The 17,269-nt window shown below is 38.1% G+C and overlaps 1 protein-coding gene across 1 annotated transcript; it reads right to left on the reverse strand.

Annotated features, from left to right (window-relative positions):
- Positions 1–4,136: 4,136 nt before the first annotated feature.
- SMP1 (seed maturation protein) lies at positions 4,137–4,621 on the reverse strand. Its single transcript, XM_079061299.1, has one exon. The coding sequence runs from the start codon at positions 4,557–4,559 to the stop codon at positions 4,272–4,274; it is 288 nt and encodes a 95-aa protein (XP_078917425.1). The 5' UTR covers positions 4,560–4,621; the 3' UTR covers positions 4,137–4,271.
- Positions 4,622–17,269: the final 12,648 nt, after the last annotated feature.

Here is a 17,269-nt window from a genome sequence, read left to right on the forward strand (position 1 = left end):
TCAAAATTACCTAAAACTGAGTGAAGCGTATAAGGGACATGTTAGTGAAGTTCTCTTTCCAAAAAAAGATATCAAAATGTCCTACTCCAGCTGCAGATTTCAAAATCAAACATGAAGGTTCAAAATGGATTGTTTTGTAAATAAAATAAAAGGGGGAAATTGTTGTGTGGGTAAAATATTATGAATCGTCTTAAATTTTGTAGTCTGATAGTAATCGATTCTCAAGGAGAGGTGAATAATTTCACACTCCATATGCTATAACCACTCATGATTTTGATTTCAAGAATGTATAATTTCATTCTGCAAAGAAAGAACAACATTTTCCAGATTTCAGGTCTAACATAATAAAAAACAATGTAGAACACAATAGAACCTCATGAGTACAATTATTCTTGATATGGATGTTAAATTTTCATAGAACATATTTTTTAGAACATATAACTCACACACTATTCTAAATCTGATCCTCATTGTCCACCATAAAACTTAAACCCTTGGAACAAAACCTTTCCAACATATCTGGTACCTTTAATAGTATATATTATTTGCTGATAAATGTTTTTTTTAGTATTGTGGTTTTGTTAAACATCTTCATTTACAAATATATATTATTTTTTTGACAAAACCTCATAAATGGTCAATATGGTTTCTCGAAATCTAGGATATAGTCTGTAAATACAAAAAAACTTAATATATAGTCCCTATGGTGGTGGTGACGAGTCACAATCTCAAGGAAGCACATTTATGTTTAAACCTTAAAATACCTCCATGAACTAGGGCTGTTCACTATTCGGATAAAACCGAATTGTCCAATTGGACAATTTGGACTGGACTATTTGGTTCGGATTTTTGGATGAGTTTCCAGTAAAACCGAATTATTATTTTGGATTTCGGATTGGTTACGGTTTATAAAATTAAAACCGAATAGTCCAAAAAAACCGAATAAGAGTTTATTATTTGTTTATTTATATATATTTGTTTCAAATATACATCTTTTTGTTATTTATTAATATGCTAAATTGTATTTTTAAACAGATTAGAAAGTATTATCTAATAAAATACTTCAATGTATACTTTTCAATAGCTTTTTATCGGTAAAATATTGAATTATAAGTAAAATTTTAGTAGTTGTTCATAATTTTAATTCTCACCAAACAATTTATTTTAAAGTTGATTAATATTATGTTATATATATTTTTAAATATCATGCTTCTTGTAAACCGAATTGTAAAAACCGATCCAACCGAATTGTAATTTGATTGGTTCGAATCAGATTTGAATTTAGTTTGGACTATTCAAGTTCACGTTTTGAAAACCGAAATTAATTTGGATTCACGTGATTGGATCGGATCAAACCGATCCATCCAAACGAACACCCATACCATGAACCCAGGAGTGGATTTAGAATTTTTTCGAAAAGGGGACAAAAAATAGTTTAATTTCTTTTACGGTGGCAAAAAAAACCTTGAAGAGTAAAAATATGTTATTTTGAAAGGTCAAAATAAATTATTCTTTTATTTTTTTGGGGCAGGTCCCAGCTGGGTTGGTTTGACTATTCTTTTCTATTGAAAAGGAGTCAGCTGTCTGCGCGAGTCATCTTCTTCTAGGCTACGCTGGACGACACCCCATTGTAAGTCCGCCCATGCATAACCCCAAGTATTGTGTGTTTTCATCACATATACATGATATTTAAGAAGTAGTTGTTGAACACATGGACCAATCGTGTGTGTTCATTCCATAAACACTAGAGGCGTGTTTGACTTGGTGTGTTTGAGAACTTCTAGTTTCTAGTGTATGTCAAAACGCTCCGCTTTGAATAAAAAACTTCGTTTGACACTACAAGTTTTCAATGTTTAGTTTAAATAAGCGCCACCTAAGCTTTTGCAGTTTTTATATTTTTTTCCTACGAAGTAGGATGTGGTGATGTTTTTACCTACCAAAATTTCATTTTTTTTAATTCAAAAATATAAATAATTGTATAAACATAAAAATAAATACTAATTAAAATAACATAACATTTAATAAATTAAAAACATTACATTTGATTTAACAATCAAAAAACGAAAATTAAATTAACTAACTAAATAAAATATTTCAATCAAAATATTCACCGATATCATTGTCAATTGGCTCATTTAAATCAATTTCATTAACCCGATATATGTTCCGCCAAATCGTTGTGAAGCTCGTGGTGTTTTTGATTGTCACATATCGCCCTTCTTCTTGCACTCCATGGGATGAAACCAGGTGGTATTGACGCACTAGAGGATGCATTGTCATTTGGATGAAATTGATAAATTATTTTGTGCCCGTCTTCCAAAATCATAAAATGTAAAATGATACACGCATACATAATACAAACGAGCTTTTCCACACTTCGAGGACGAGCCAAATGATGTAGTATGTGCCAACGCTTCTTGAGAACTCCAAATGCTCGTTCGACATCATTCCTAGCCTTTTCTTGGTACGTTTTTATACTTTATGTGTTTTGGATCACCTGGACATGTTAACGTGTTCACAAACACAACAAATTCAGGGTATATACCATCAGCAAGATAATACCCATAATCGTACGCCGTTCCATTCACTTGAAATGGACAGTTAGGTGCGGACCCATCACAAAACCCATTGAATATGGGCGACATGTCTAAAATATTAATATCGTTGTTTGAGCCGGGAGCACCAATAAAAGCATGCTAAATCCAAAGATCCTGTGACGCAACAACTTCAAATATGACTGTGGGGTGACCCTTATCACCCCGTGTAAATTGTCCTTCCCATGCATTAGGACAACTACCCCAAAACCAATGAAGACAATCCAAACTTCCAAGCATACCTGGTAAAGCCATAAACACTAGCATGATGAACATATAATGATTGAACGTTAGAAAAAGTGGGTTTACGCAAATACATTGGACCGTAAATAGTGACAACGCATCTGCAAAACTCATCCAAACCGTCTATAACTACTCGTTTAGACATTTGAAAATATTCGTCTCATGAATCAGAAACAGAACCGTAAGCTAACTGACGAACCACAACTGCGCATTTTTGTATTTCTGAAAACTCATCCGCACCTCTTGCATCTCGACGTTGTCTAATATATTCAGAAATGTTAGTAACGTCACCAACTATACGAAGAAATAAATGTTTAGCCATTCAGAATCGACGTCGAAACTGGTGTTACGCATAAACAAAATTTTCATTGAAGTAGTGTGCCATTAGACGAGTGTTTGCATCCCAACGATCGCTGAGAAGCATCTTCCGCGTCTTAGGTTGACTAGATTCGGCTTCCTCTTCTTCTTCTTCTTCTTGCACCGTTTCTATAATCGTTTCCCATAATTTAACAATAGCCTGACCAACAGTTAGCAACAACTTACAGTTTTGTAGCGGATTTGCCATGTTTTTAGAGATTTCTTTTAAGAAGATAAAGATAGGTTTGAGTGAATAGGTTAACATGGAGTATATGTTTGTATTTATAGTGGTTAGAAAAAATGAAAAAAAAATAATAAATATAGCAACGGTCATTTAAACTTTCACAAACCCACCCAATGTTCACTTTTTCAAATTAAAACTAAGGTCACAGCCCGGTGTTTACCGGAGGTGAAGTTAGCCACGTGGGCTTACTCGCCGGTGAGCTCTTCATGATACCGTCTAGCCTAATGGTGAAGGCGTCTTTGACCGTGAAAAATTCTTCCTAGATCCTATGTCTCGTACTGTGGTTGCCCTAATCCTTTTGTGGGTGACTTTATCATAATTCCACGTCAACTAAGTTCACATTCACTGCAAAAATTAAAATTTCACTTTTCATCTCTAGAGTCACTTTTCCTCATCTCTAGAGACAGTTCAAGATTAGTTCTACTTTAGCTTAAATATTAAATTCACTCTAAAGGCTTTAGTTTCAAGATTAATTACATGAGTGGTCCTTGATTATATTGTTGCAATCCAATAACTCTATATTAGTGGGGTTAGGTTTTCGTTAACCATCGTTTATAATTATAACCTCACCTGATTCGTAAACCAAATATGTTCTTCAAAACAAATTATCTAATTCTAATTTCTAATGTATCCGCCGCTGTATGGCCGGAAATTTTACTCCGGGAGCGCCATGTTCCTTGCAGCTAAACAACCCCAAATTCTCCTTAAAAACAGGTATTATTTTGGTTATGTATACAGCAGTAGTAAACTACTAAGCTACAAACAACTACGAACTCAAAAACAGAAACAAAATATGGCAAACTCTGTACACCGGATCCACGGAGAGTTCCTAATTAGTTAGCGGAGGGCTGACGATTGGCCGTGGATTCATCCTTTTGGTTGGCGTCGGAGACGCCTCGAGCAGCAGAGAATAGATCAACAGGCTCCGATTCTGCAATCATACCTTTGTTTTGTTGATTAGCGATATTGTGAGCGGCGGAGAAGAGATCCACAGGCTCGGAATCTGCAATTTTGCCGCCTTCCAACGGCGTGCCGGATTTGTACGCCACTCTCAACGTTTCGTCTTCCGATAACTTCGCCTGTGCAGTGCCGTACTTGATATCGTCCTTGCTTTTCGCCATTTCTGATCGTAGATCTGAGTAGGGTTCAGTGCGAGATTGCTGGTGGTGTTCCAACTTCTAAACAGGTAATTGAGACAGGTGTCTAATTCTGCCAGATTGGATGGACACGTGGTTATGGTGGTATATGCTTTCGGTCCTACGTTTGAGCCACGTAAACATATATGAAAATGTTGCCCAATTGTGGAGTTCTTTAGAAGAAAAATGTAAATTATTATTTAGAAAAACATTTTAAAATATAAACATAAGCATAATACAATTTCACTTGTAACTCATAATATTGAATTATTATTTAGGATAAACGTTTTAAAATATAGGTTATTGTCACCGTAGCCCAACTATCTTTCATATTTTGGTTTAAATGGTCTATCGTGACTATTTTTTACATTTGAAGGACATGCAGTTCTATTTTACCGGTCACTTTGGTACTTTTACCCATATTTGAAGGTAAAACTACTGTGTCGTGTGCCAAGTAAGCGGGTGAGTCAGCATTGATCATTGACGAATCGACTCGTCTTCCACCTAAGCCGACAGTTAATGCATGCATTTAGTTCTACCAACCCACCAACCACCTTTAGAAGCTAAGACAGTGTCGGTGGTGGGGGCATAAAGCACCGACACAAACCTATGTGGGGTTTAACCTAGCAAATTCGACAGACTTTTTTACCTTATTTAGGCAAAAACGACTCTGACCAAAACCCTAAATATTTGCAATGTTGGCTCCACCACCTTCACCTAACTCGATAAATTCTCGAAAGTTTCTCAACCTCAGTAACTTACATTCCATTATTTGCGATTGCAGAGACAAGATTGATGTGAATCATAGCGGGATGCATAGGATAAAAGAGCAGCTAGGTCAAGATTTTCTTGTGTGTCATGTGGATCATATCAATATCCACCACAAGCGGGAAGATCATGACAAGAAGCTTAAAGCTATTGTTGTGGTGATGGGCGGCGTGATGGTGGCCATGTGCGGGATGATGGTGGTTGGGCTCAAAGTCGTTATGAAGCTTGGATAAGTTGTTGGGGGTAGATTACAAAACATATATATATATATATATATATATATATATATATATATATATATATATATATATATATATAGAGAGAGAGAGAGAGAGAGAGAGAGAGGGGTAGGTACCGTTGAGATTCAAAATAAAATAGAGATCTTGAAATTCAACCTCAGCCATATAATTCACATCTGCCGCACTAACCCTCCGGCGTACCGGCACGGCGGGCCAGTTATAATCCTAAATGATTATGTAATGTCGCATGTTCCTTTCACCTCCGCCACCTTCCCCACCACCATAACCTCCATCGTCACCATCACTACCGCCACCTCTGCCACTAACCGACCCCACCACTACCACCTCCGTCACTTATACCACCACCATCTTTGCCACCACCACCCCTTTTGCCACCAACCGTTATAATCATATATGATTACTAAATTTGTGAGTAGACATATATGTATAATCATTTATGATTAAGTATATACGTATAAACATATATAATCATATATGATTATACCTCTCTGCCATATAATCATTTATGATTAGGCATACCCCGCTACTTTTGGTACGCTGGAGTGTTAGAGCGGAAAATGAGAAATATGTGGCTGAGGTTGAATCTCATGATCTCTATTTTTTTTTTTGAATCTCAAATAAGAAATATCTATTCTTGGTTCTTTTTTTCTTTTAAATGGTGTTACGTATGGATGATGTGCAAAGGCTTGTGTTGATGTTAGACATTTTGTAACTGGTATTCAGCTTGTTAATGGAAAAAGACCTGAGTTGATATCTGGCGATATGCATCTAATGTTTTAGTTTTTGAAATGTTATGATTTACATTGACCTATCATGCAAGAACGAAGAAGCAACTCATATATTGGGTTAGTGAACCCCACGTGCCTTTCACGCTGAGGGTAGTTTTGTCCTTTCACGTTCATAAAGTTTGTAAAAAGGGGTGTGTCAGTGAAAAGGTGTAACACCCATAAAATCAAGCCAAATTTGAACTTCTAAAAAATATTTCAAAACCATTAAATCATTACAAACTTGTTTTCAAAATGTATAATATCAGAGTCTTCCCAGAAACATAAACAAAATATGAGGAGCAGTACAATCACGCATTTGCCTTGCCGCGATCTCCCGATGTACCTGAAACAGTAAACTGAAACTGTAAGCCCGAAAGCTTAGTGAGTTACCCCCAAAATACCAACCTCATATAACCATAATCATATCGTATCAAAAAATACATAACAACATGCATAATGAGCCTTCAGCATGACTGGACCGCCTCGCAGGGCCTACAGCCTATTTGGACCGTTCCCGAGCCTTCGGCATGACTGGACCGCCTCACAGGGCCTACAGCCTATCCGGACCGCCCACCGGGTATGTTGGCCTACAGCACAAAGCAGGACCGCCTCAACCCAACCCCAACCAAACAAACATGTGCACATAAATATCATACGCTAGCTCATATCATATAACAGTTAAATCGATCTAACAGATCACTAATCATAGCAACATCCCAATAACCGGGATACAGACCTAACCGGTCACTAACATAACATCATCCTATAACCAGGACACTAACCTAACCAGGTCACTAAACATAAGCATATCACCATCTTAACTACCAGGATGTAATCAATAACATATCATGCCATAATCCGGATACAAATCCATAAAGGGCCGACCTTGGTGCCTTAGACCCTGTTGATATAGTGAGGATAACTCACCTCACAACTGTCGACTCGAATGATAAGCTCAACCTCTCAGATCACCGACACGAACTCCACCACCTATAGTTACCATCAAACCATGTTCATAAATTCCCAAAATGCCCCAGAAGTCCAATAGTCAATCCCTTGGTCAAAATCAAAGTCAACTGTCAAAGTCAACAGTCCATGTTGACCTGAACTCGTCGAGTACAACCAGCCACTCGCCGAGTTCCTTGCATAACTCGTCGACTCGCCGAGTCACTTGAGTGACTCGTCGAGTTCCTAATGTTGGTGGCCGTGAAATCCTTGGCCAACTCGTCGAGTTACCCTTGCAACTCGCCAAGTTCATGCATGTACAAAGGTTGGGAAAACCCTAGCTGATTCGCCGAGTCACTCTACTGACTCGCCGAGTCTACGACAATCTTCATCGGACTCGCCGAGTGGACCATGCAACTCGCCGAGTCCCTTCGGTCCTTCATCCAAACAAATGCTTTTTAAGCCATGCTATGGTTGCATATTGCAGATCCAAATCCACAAGGCATGTTTATCACGTAAAGTTGCAAACTTTACGTGCATGCAAGGCTCTAGAGACTCAAAATGACAAATCCAAGCTTGCAATGGAGTTTTACACCTTAGGATGGTCTCATTCTTGCAAAAGCTAGAAGCTTTATGGACTTAGAGACCCAAGAGAGTCCAGATCTGAAGTTGCAACTTCAAATCTTATCTCAAACACAAGAAAGGCTTCTTAATATGCTAGAAAAGCCCTAAAATCCACCCAAAAGATCTAGAATGAAATGAGGTTAAGATAACGGATTAATACCTTCCAAGGGATGCCAACTGAGGTAGATCTCTGATTCCCACACGTTCCTTGCTTCTAATTACTTGTTCCCCAAGCTTTTCTCACCACACTCCTTCTTCAAAGCTTAAGACACACAAATGGAGTACACTCACACGAGTTAGGGTTTATGGAATATCAAGAGGCTGTAAGGGGAGGCCGAGGAGGCCAATGATCCTTTAAATAGGGTGCAAAACCCCGGAAATTAGGGTTTCATCCTCCAGCTCCTACTCGTCGAGTCCCTTCTTGGACTCGACGAGTAGATCACTTAAACACGTGGACCAACCCGCTGCTACTCGACGAGTCCGGCAACCAACTCGTCGAGTAGACTTTGAAATCATGAGAATTTATAGCCATAAATCAATACCTGAGAATTGGGGCGTTACAAAAGGGTATCTATTTCATTTGTTTTCTCCTTAAAATAACTTTTGAATGAGATCCAAGAAAAATCGAGAAGATGATGATGGATTGTAGGTGTGGAATTCCGTCAATATTTCGCACATCATGGACCAACACTAACCCCAGAATGCCATTTTATGCATGTCCAAACAAGGTAAAATGTAGTGTTCTATTTGGAACCCTAGTTTCACAATTATTTTCTAAATGTAACTCGACTTTCATAATCAGGGAGCTCGGTCATGTTTCATTGCTTGGGTTGATGAAGTAAAATGCAACAGTGAAGGGATGATTATAAGTGTACTGATGAGGTCGAAGAAGAAGCTGGAATCAGAAGTCTTGAAGTCGAAGTTGATCTTACTTTTTTTTGGGGGTTTAATCATCTATAAGCTGTAATCAAATGTATTTGGGTTGATGAAGTAAGAACAATTTGTAGTTGAATTTGGGTTTTAAGTATGGACTTGTATTAATGTGGTTAAATTATGCTACCCTTTGTCATTACCATATGTCATCACCCTTCATGTTTGAATTACTTATAGTACGTTGCTATATAGCATATTCAAATTGTTAACAATTATTGTACAGGTGTCCACTGAGAATACAAGGACCACATGTTCCTTTAAAGCACTAGGACCACACCTTAAATGGTGGAATTACATGCATCATACATGTTCACAACATATTTTATTAAACAACTAAACCATGAGATATATTATTAAACATCCAAATCATGAAAATAGTTTCTCAAACATACAAATTAACTTCAACCAACCAAACTATTGTCAACCCAAACTATTACAAACCAAAGCTAACAAGTACATGAAATTAGAAATCCAAAGATAACAGGACACCATCAATGTGACAACCCGAAATTTCTATTCTGTACAACCATTCGATTCAATAGAAATCCGAACAGTTTCTACTAACTTTCAAGCTTTTTGGAATAAGTTTGAGTGTTTTAAAGTTAGTACTTCAGGAGATAACAGGAGAGAGGATTCCATAGGGTTTATGGTGCAACATTAATGTCCCAAAACTCCAAGAGTTTGGAGTTTACGGCCTAAACAAAGGTGTTTACGGCCATAAACCCTAAAAGGGGGTATAAATATGACACTTAGTCATTATTTACCACTTTTCACATTTTCAAGATCCAAAACCCATTTCTGTCTCAAGTATCATCCGACTTTTCTTCAAGATCTTCAACTTTGTAAGTGTTTCTATCCCTAAAAAGTCGATATCTTACTTAATCTAGTGATCTTACGTGATTCCATCCGTGAAATCATTCCATTTGTGTAGATCTTCAAGTGTTCTTAGTTTCACCAAGAACACACACTAGTGTTTTTGGACTTTTAACACCTTTTCAAGCTTCTACATAGTAAGTACTCTTACCCTAGTGTGTTATAAGACTTGTTACACTTCCAAATCATCTAGAAAACATAAGGAAACACAAGATCAAAGGTGTTTACGGTCCAAGATGTTCTTGGACCGTAAACCCTAAAAAGAGTGCCAAAGTGTGCCCTAGTCCCTTACCAAGCCTTGGAAACTAGCCTAGACCCTTCCTTGATGTGCTTAGTACTTGAAAACATCAAAAGACCATAAACCATTTGGGTTTACGGCCGTAAACCCAAAGGCAAACGGTCCAAGGACCGTAAACTCCACAAAGGAGTGAAATGGTGCCCTAAACACTTCCTAAGGCTTAAACATGAAGTATGAATGCTTCTTATGATCTTTAAAGCTTCAAAACTCAAAATGGTCAAAGTACCATGAGTTTACGGCCGTAAACGCATGGGTTTACGACCGTAAACTCATTAAGTGATGGTCACAAAACCGTAAACTCCAAGGGAGTTTACCCTTGAACCCTAAACCCAATAGCAATGTCCTACAACACTTAGATGCAATCCTTAGCACTTATAACACTTAAATAAGGTGTTTTGCATGTCCTAGGATGTCTTAACTTTGTTAATTAGTTGTTTAAAGACTAATTGGATACATATATGTGTTATTATATGTTAACTAGGATCATTGTGTGTGTACAAGTCTTCACTTGACACCTAGCAATCCTATATCATCAGTTCTTCCAAACCACTCACTACAGGTGAGTTCATACCCCTTAAGTAACCTTTTAAATGTTTTTAAATGCTTTTATGGGGGGGATACAAGTTGAACAATTATAGTTATTATATCAATCACATGTGATTAATAACTACCAAACAAGTGGATTTCTTACTTTCAAACTGTGTTACCAAACTGTTTTACTTCAAACTGTTTTATAAACTCTTTTTCATATCAAATACTTTTATTAAACTCTTTTAACTTATATTATGTGTATCTATGTAGATATAGTTATATAAGTAGGATTGAAAGGACTTAGGACTGATAGCTCACCTTACTTCCTGTTCCTTGTTTGGTTGTGGACTTAGGGTATTCAGGTTATTTGTCCGAAGGTCGTTTGAATCCTAGTTATATATCATGTATATGTGTATAGATATAAAAGGTTACTTCATTCAGTTCAATACCTTTGGGTAGCAAAGGTACACAAATATGTTCATACATTCAAACAACATTACTAGTAAACTATAATAGGTATAGTTTAGGGAGATACTAATACTATTACTAGAACAGGGAAACATACAATGAGTCAGTTCATACATGAGTCAATAACAAACAAACAATAGATACGATAATGAAAAACAAACAATAGATACTATGATGAGAAACAAACAATAAATACTAGATGAGAAACAAACAATAGAATACTATGATGAGAAACAAACAATACATGCTAGACAGGGAGAGAACACACAATACAGCTAGCACATACATATACTAGAACATTATTACATTTATGTGAGCCACGTAACGGGGCATGACACTACCTGTCATGACCGTTTTGTATCCAGAATCTCCTTAAGTGGGGAGCGTATGAGTTTGTGTATAGATCTATATTGGATTGACTATCCTACACCTTGCTGCTCGCTACAGTGGGACTTGCAAGTCTACGGGTGCCAAACATCATTTCTTACAACGTCTTACATCGTCGTTTTTCTATGAGTCGGTAGCAGGATACAGGCCGATCACATGGTACTTCAAATAACAATTGGTTTAAGGTAGTTAGTACAGCAGTAGTTACTTAATACAACACTACAGTACTATTTCATTTTCCCATTACATTTACTTTGTGATCTTCACACAATAAAAAATAATGTAAAAACTATATTTTTGGTTAATGATAGTCGGATTTGGGAAAATACACACTCTTACAAGAGACACACACACAGATACTAGATGCCTTGGTAGAAGGCTACTTTTAGTAGGAAACATAGGGTTTTCTAGGGGAGTTCAAACAATTACAAACTTTTACAAACTTATACAATTACAGACTTACAAACGCTTTCATGCAAATACAGACATTAAAATACTTATGATCTCACCAGCTTTAAAGCTGATAAACTCTTTCAAAATAACTTGTATTCTCAGGTCACCAGTAGACAGGTACCGGTGCCAGGTTTTGAGAAGATGGAGCTCATTCAAGACTCATCTTTTATTTTGATGTATATTTTTGGTGTCTATATAACTTGTCAAAACACACTTGTATGAAATTATATTATTAATGCAATGGATGATGTTGTTGCTTGTTTACTACTTTGCATTGTTGTGATACTGAACATGACGTCCTCCACCCCCGAACGATTCCGCCGTTCCGGTTTTGGGGTGTGACAGATTGATATCAGAGCATTGTTTATAGTGAATCGAGTGTATCAACCCATAAAAGATATACGAACTATAAACATAGCGGGATTAAAATACTCTGATAAAGAGTTTATACTTTTAAATAAGAAAATATTTAACCAAGTATACATACCTGCATTCATACTAAAATCAGTGTCACTAGGACAGAACAAAAGTATTACGATTGTTGGGCAGCACAAGTAGACTTAGAGACATATGGTCAACCCTGGGAAGATGTAGCCTGCTCAACTACATTATCCGAGGAGTGATTAGCATGTGCCTAAGTGTGGTTGTGAGGTTGCAACAAGTCTAAGAACTTACCAACACTACTACAATGAGAACAGTAGAACAGAACATAAACTTAAAATACTATAGGAGTATTTTGTGTTACTTTAATTACTTATCTGAGAAATAAAGGTCTTTATTAGTATATTAATAATTACTGAGTGGATACGCTAAGGTTATATGTATCTAGGATATCATAGACTTAGAATCTGTGATCTTTGCTTTACTTCCTGTTCCTTGTTTGGTTGTGGGCTTAGAGTTCGGGTCACTTATTCGAAGGTCTATCTTGTCTTGGTTACATATGACTGGTATGCACTACGCAAATGTTGAAGTAACTGATAAAGATCATCTTATAATTATCTAATTAGTGCGACTATTTAGTTATTTCTTTATCTCTTTTCTCGCATAGATATCATGGCTGGATTCCATATCCCCCGAGACCCGTACTACCCCAACAACGGCAATGCAGGATGGCTGGGAGAAGAGCCAGAAGATGATCACCCAATCCCATTGGATGATCACGAAGCTGAAGGCTTTTCTGAGGATTCTGACTCAGAGCCAAAAGTCAACAACCTACCCCCAGCTGCTCAGGACGCAAACCTGAATCCTCGTCCAGCATTTCAAGGACCCACACCCATCCTGTATCCCTAATGTCCAGCCGCCGCCACCACTACCTTGATGCCGCCTTGAACAACCGAGAGTCGCCGCCGATGCTGTTTCGCTGCCGACGAAGAAGAAGATCGTCGTTGGATACAGTATCAGTGGCGAGATTGAAGGATCCAAAGGCTCGTGACTCTGATGCTATCGTTCTCAGTTGGGGGTTGCGCACCTCCCTTCTCCGATTTGTTCTCGGTCAACGCCGCCATTCTTGCTGCTCCGCACGGCTGTTCTTTTCATGGGTTCTCCGGTCGTCGTCCTCCATCTCGGGTGAGGATCAGCTGCGTAGTGGGAGTTTCACATGTGGGGGTGTACATACTTCTGTGAATGTTGCGGTTGTGTGGGTGTTGTGTTGGCCGGAGTGCGTGAAAGGCCACCATGGCAGCCAACCATGGTGGCTGTCGCAATTTCCATTTTTCTGCCACCATCAGCCACCGTGTGTGGGTGGCTGTGTGTGTTTATTGGTGTGTGTGTATACATGTTTTTATGAGGACTTGTTGTATGGACATTTTGGCCGGAAAAACCAAAGAAAAACCCACCACCACCACCACCGTGAGGTGGTGGCTGCCACCTCCTACCGCCATTCTACCACCACCAGCCGCCACCATGGGTGGTTGTGTGTGTATGTGTGTATTGGATGAATGTTTTGTGTGTACCGGATTGCTTTGAAAATGTTTGGGTTAAAATTTATAAACCACCATTAAAAATGGTGGTTGTCGCCTCCTGCCACCATGGACCGCCGCCGACCACCACTGCCCGAGGTGGCAGTGGGTGGTGCCCAATTTATTAATTATATATTTATTTAATTAGATAATCATTTAACTTTAGGAGTTAGAAATCCTAATTAGGGTTTAGAAAACCTTAATGTCAAGAATCCCTAGTTTTTGGAGTTGGTTGGGACCCCATTAAAACTATTAATTAAACTTAAAATAATACTTAATAATTCCCCTACAATTAACTTAATGCAATATTAGACTTAATGGATTAAGTCCTTAGTGGTTTAATTGTGGAACACTAACCCTAGTTATCATTTTATGTAAAAACCCTAGAAATCGAGGAGCTCTATTTTAGACAATGATCGGGCGCGTATTTGAGCTGTTGATTGGATTATTATTTCACCCGAGAACGACTAAGTCAAACCTTAATCAGTCATACCATTAAGTGATTAAGTCCTTAATGAGTTAAGTGTTCTTACTTAACCCTAATCGTCATTTTATGTGAAACCCTAATCGTCATTTCATGTGGGGTAGTCACTGTTGCAAGTGACTATAACTTGGGATCGGGTATTGACTCAAGTACCTTGTTGTAGGTGATTGGAAGGTTAAAACTGATAGAGTTCTTCATTGCTTTAATGGTTATCTATGCGCATATCGAGGTGAGTTTCGCCTCACTGTACCCGTGGGTCGAATGCACTAATTTCGGCCCACTAGTTTTGGTTATCTGCTAGTAGAGGGATGCCCTAGGGACTGTATATAGCCATGTAGGATAGATTGAGGACTCTTGATCTAAGTTCTCTTACATGTTCCTTGTTTGGTTGTGGTTCTAGAGTAGGATCACCTGTCCGGGTGACTATCTCACCTCTGAGTATATACGGCCATGCATTCCTTGGATTGTTGATATTTAGTATGTTGCTATGCTATAGTGATCTGTTAGATCTGTCTCCTGGTATTGAGTATGTTGGTTTGTGGTAATAACCCGTAGAACTGTATGTTATATGTGCTTGCTGGCATCATCTATGGAGTGCCCTTAGGGACTGTCGGTGGTCATGTAGGATGGCCTGAGAACTCTTGGTCTAGGCTCTCTTGCATGTTCCTTGTTTGGTTGTGGCTCTAGAGTAGGACCATCTGTTCGGGTGGCTATCTCGCCTCTGGTTACTTATGGTTACACATTTTATGGGAGTTAGCTAGTAGTGGGACTGTATGTTGTGAGAGGATTAGTAGGCAGCAGTGAGTTGTATGATTGTTGTTTGCCTGTATTATGTGCCTACTTGATCCTTACTGTTTATATGTTGACATATTGTGTTTGGTTGGGTTGAGGCGGTCCTACTTTGTGCAGTAGGCCAAGATACCCTGTGCGGGCCGGTTGTAAGCCGTAGGCACGGAGGCTCGGGAGGAGCAGTAGGGTTGAGACGGTAGGCCAACAAACCCTGGGTATTCCAACCCAATGGTTGATCGGACCCGCCATATTGGTATTCGTGCCCGAGGCTGATTGGGCCAATATGCTTATGAGACGAGGGTATTCCATCTTGAGGATGACTGGACCCATCGTGGATATGTCTGGTATCCCAGCTCGAGGCTGATTGGGCCAGGCATGAGTGTTTTTGTTTATACTTTGTTTTGTGTGGTGGTATTTTGGGGGAAACTCACTAAGCTTTGAGCTTACAATTTTGGGTTATGTTTCAAGTACCTCAGATGATCGCGGGAAGGCGAAGGCTTGATCGTGCACCTCATCGTGTTTTGTGTTATGAACTTGGGAAAAATCTGATATTAAACATATTTTGAAAACTACGTTGTAACTAAATATGATTCTTGATGGTTTTAAAAAGTTAAAAATTTCATGAATTTTATGGGTGTTATAGAGACAGAACATAAGTTAGTATCTAATTACAAGTAGGAGTGTAATGATTAGAAAGTACCTTTGAGCTCTTTTCAATTTATTTAGTAAGAGTGTAATTGTTGGGCAAGGTTTGTAATCAGGACTTGAACTACCTTTTATCTTCAAATTGTATAGCCTCTCCATGACATATGTTATAATATCCTCTAACATGGTGATGATTGGCTTTTTCCTTGCATCCCTGATGACACTGTAAAGCTCTCAAATAATCGATTATGCACTGCATCACACATCCTTCCTTTTTGAAAGAATGCTCTACTCCATGATTTGGGTTTTGTTTCCATAAGGTATGCAAAGGCTACAGGGTTAAGCAGTTCAATCTCCTTCATGGCAACATTGAATAAAGGCTCAGTGGATGCCTTGCTTGCCTTCCAGAACATGGTCTCATAGTGTACACCAATGGATCTTTTCCTAAAGTTGGCAACAGTATGCCTTGCATACTGCCTATATTCAGCAGTAGGCAGTATTTATTTGACAACCTCTAACAGCCCCTATCAAACAATGGTAATATGTTAGAGAAAATGAAACCTAAAGGTAAAATATATAAAAGTTGAAAGTATTGGATATACCTTATGTTGATCCAACATCAATGTTATCCCAAAACCATTATTAAGTTGAAGGTCATCTTTTAGATTTTCCAAGAACCATTTCCAATTTTCTTTATTTTCTACACATACAACTGCCCATGCAATTGAGAATGTGTGATTATTAGCATCCCTTCCTACAACACATATTAGCTCTCCAGTACATAAACCCTTTAAGAAACACCCATCCAAATTTATTACTCTTTTGCAGCTCCCTCTCCACCCTTGCTTTAGGTCATCAAAACAATTGTAAAACTTGCTAAAATAATTCTTACCATTTGGAATACAATTGACATCCCTTTTGATTGTTGATCCAGGATTTGATCTTCTTATCTCCTCACAATATGACCATAGCTTTGCATAATGCTCTACTATTGTTCCCTCAATCAATTCAATTTCATACTTCTTTGCTCTTCTACACTGTTGATATTGCCATATTTATACATATTTTTAGGCAATATTTGAATACATTTTGATTAATATTCTGGTTATTTGAAAAGATGTATGATACTTATAAGTTTAAATTGTATTTTGCAGCCAAAAGGAGCAATCTTGAAGAAAAAGGACCAAAAGCGACAAGGATTGGAACTTTGGAGGTTTGAAGCTTAAAAGATAAAGATTTCAGCTAAAAGCCGACCTCACGGCGTGAGGAATTATCTCTCACAACATGAGCATCAACATTCTAGAAGATAAACATTCGGAAGACAGAATCCGTGTTCGATACGTATTACAACTGAGCTCACGACGTGAGCGTCTATATCTCACGACGTGAGCAAGGTAGTTACCGAAAATTATATATATCCTTGGCACTTACGAATGAAGGAGTTCTTCGGGAGATTTGGAGGTTTTAGAGAGAGAATTCTGGAGAAAAGAAGCGAGAGAATTCAAGTGTTAA

This window comes from Lactuca virosa, chromosome 7 (assembly GCF_052849685.1).
Source record: "Lactuca virosa cultivar CGN04683 chromosome 7, Lactuca_virosa_CGN04683_v6, whole genome shotgun sequence".
In the NCBI taxonomy this organism is placed as follows: domain Eukaryota; kingdom Viridiplantae; phylum Streptophyta; class Magnoliopsida; order Asterales; family Asteraceae; genus Lactuca; species Lactuca virosa.

Bases quoted from the DNA above. Each gene is read 5' to 3' on its own strand.
- SMP1 (XM_079061299.1), bottom strand. From the start codon at position 4,559: ATGGCGAAAAGCAAGGACGATATCAAGTACGGCACTGCACAGGCGAAG.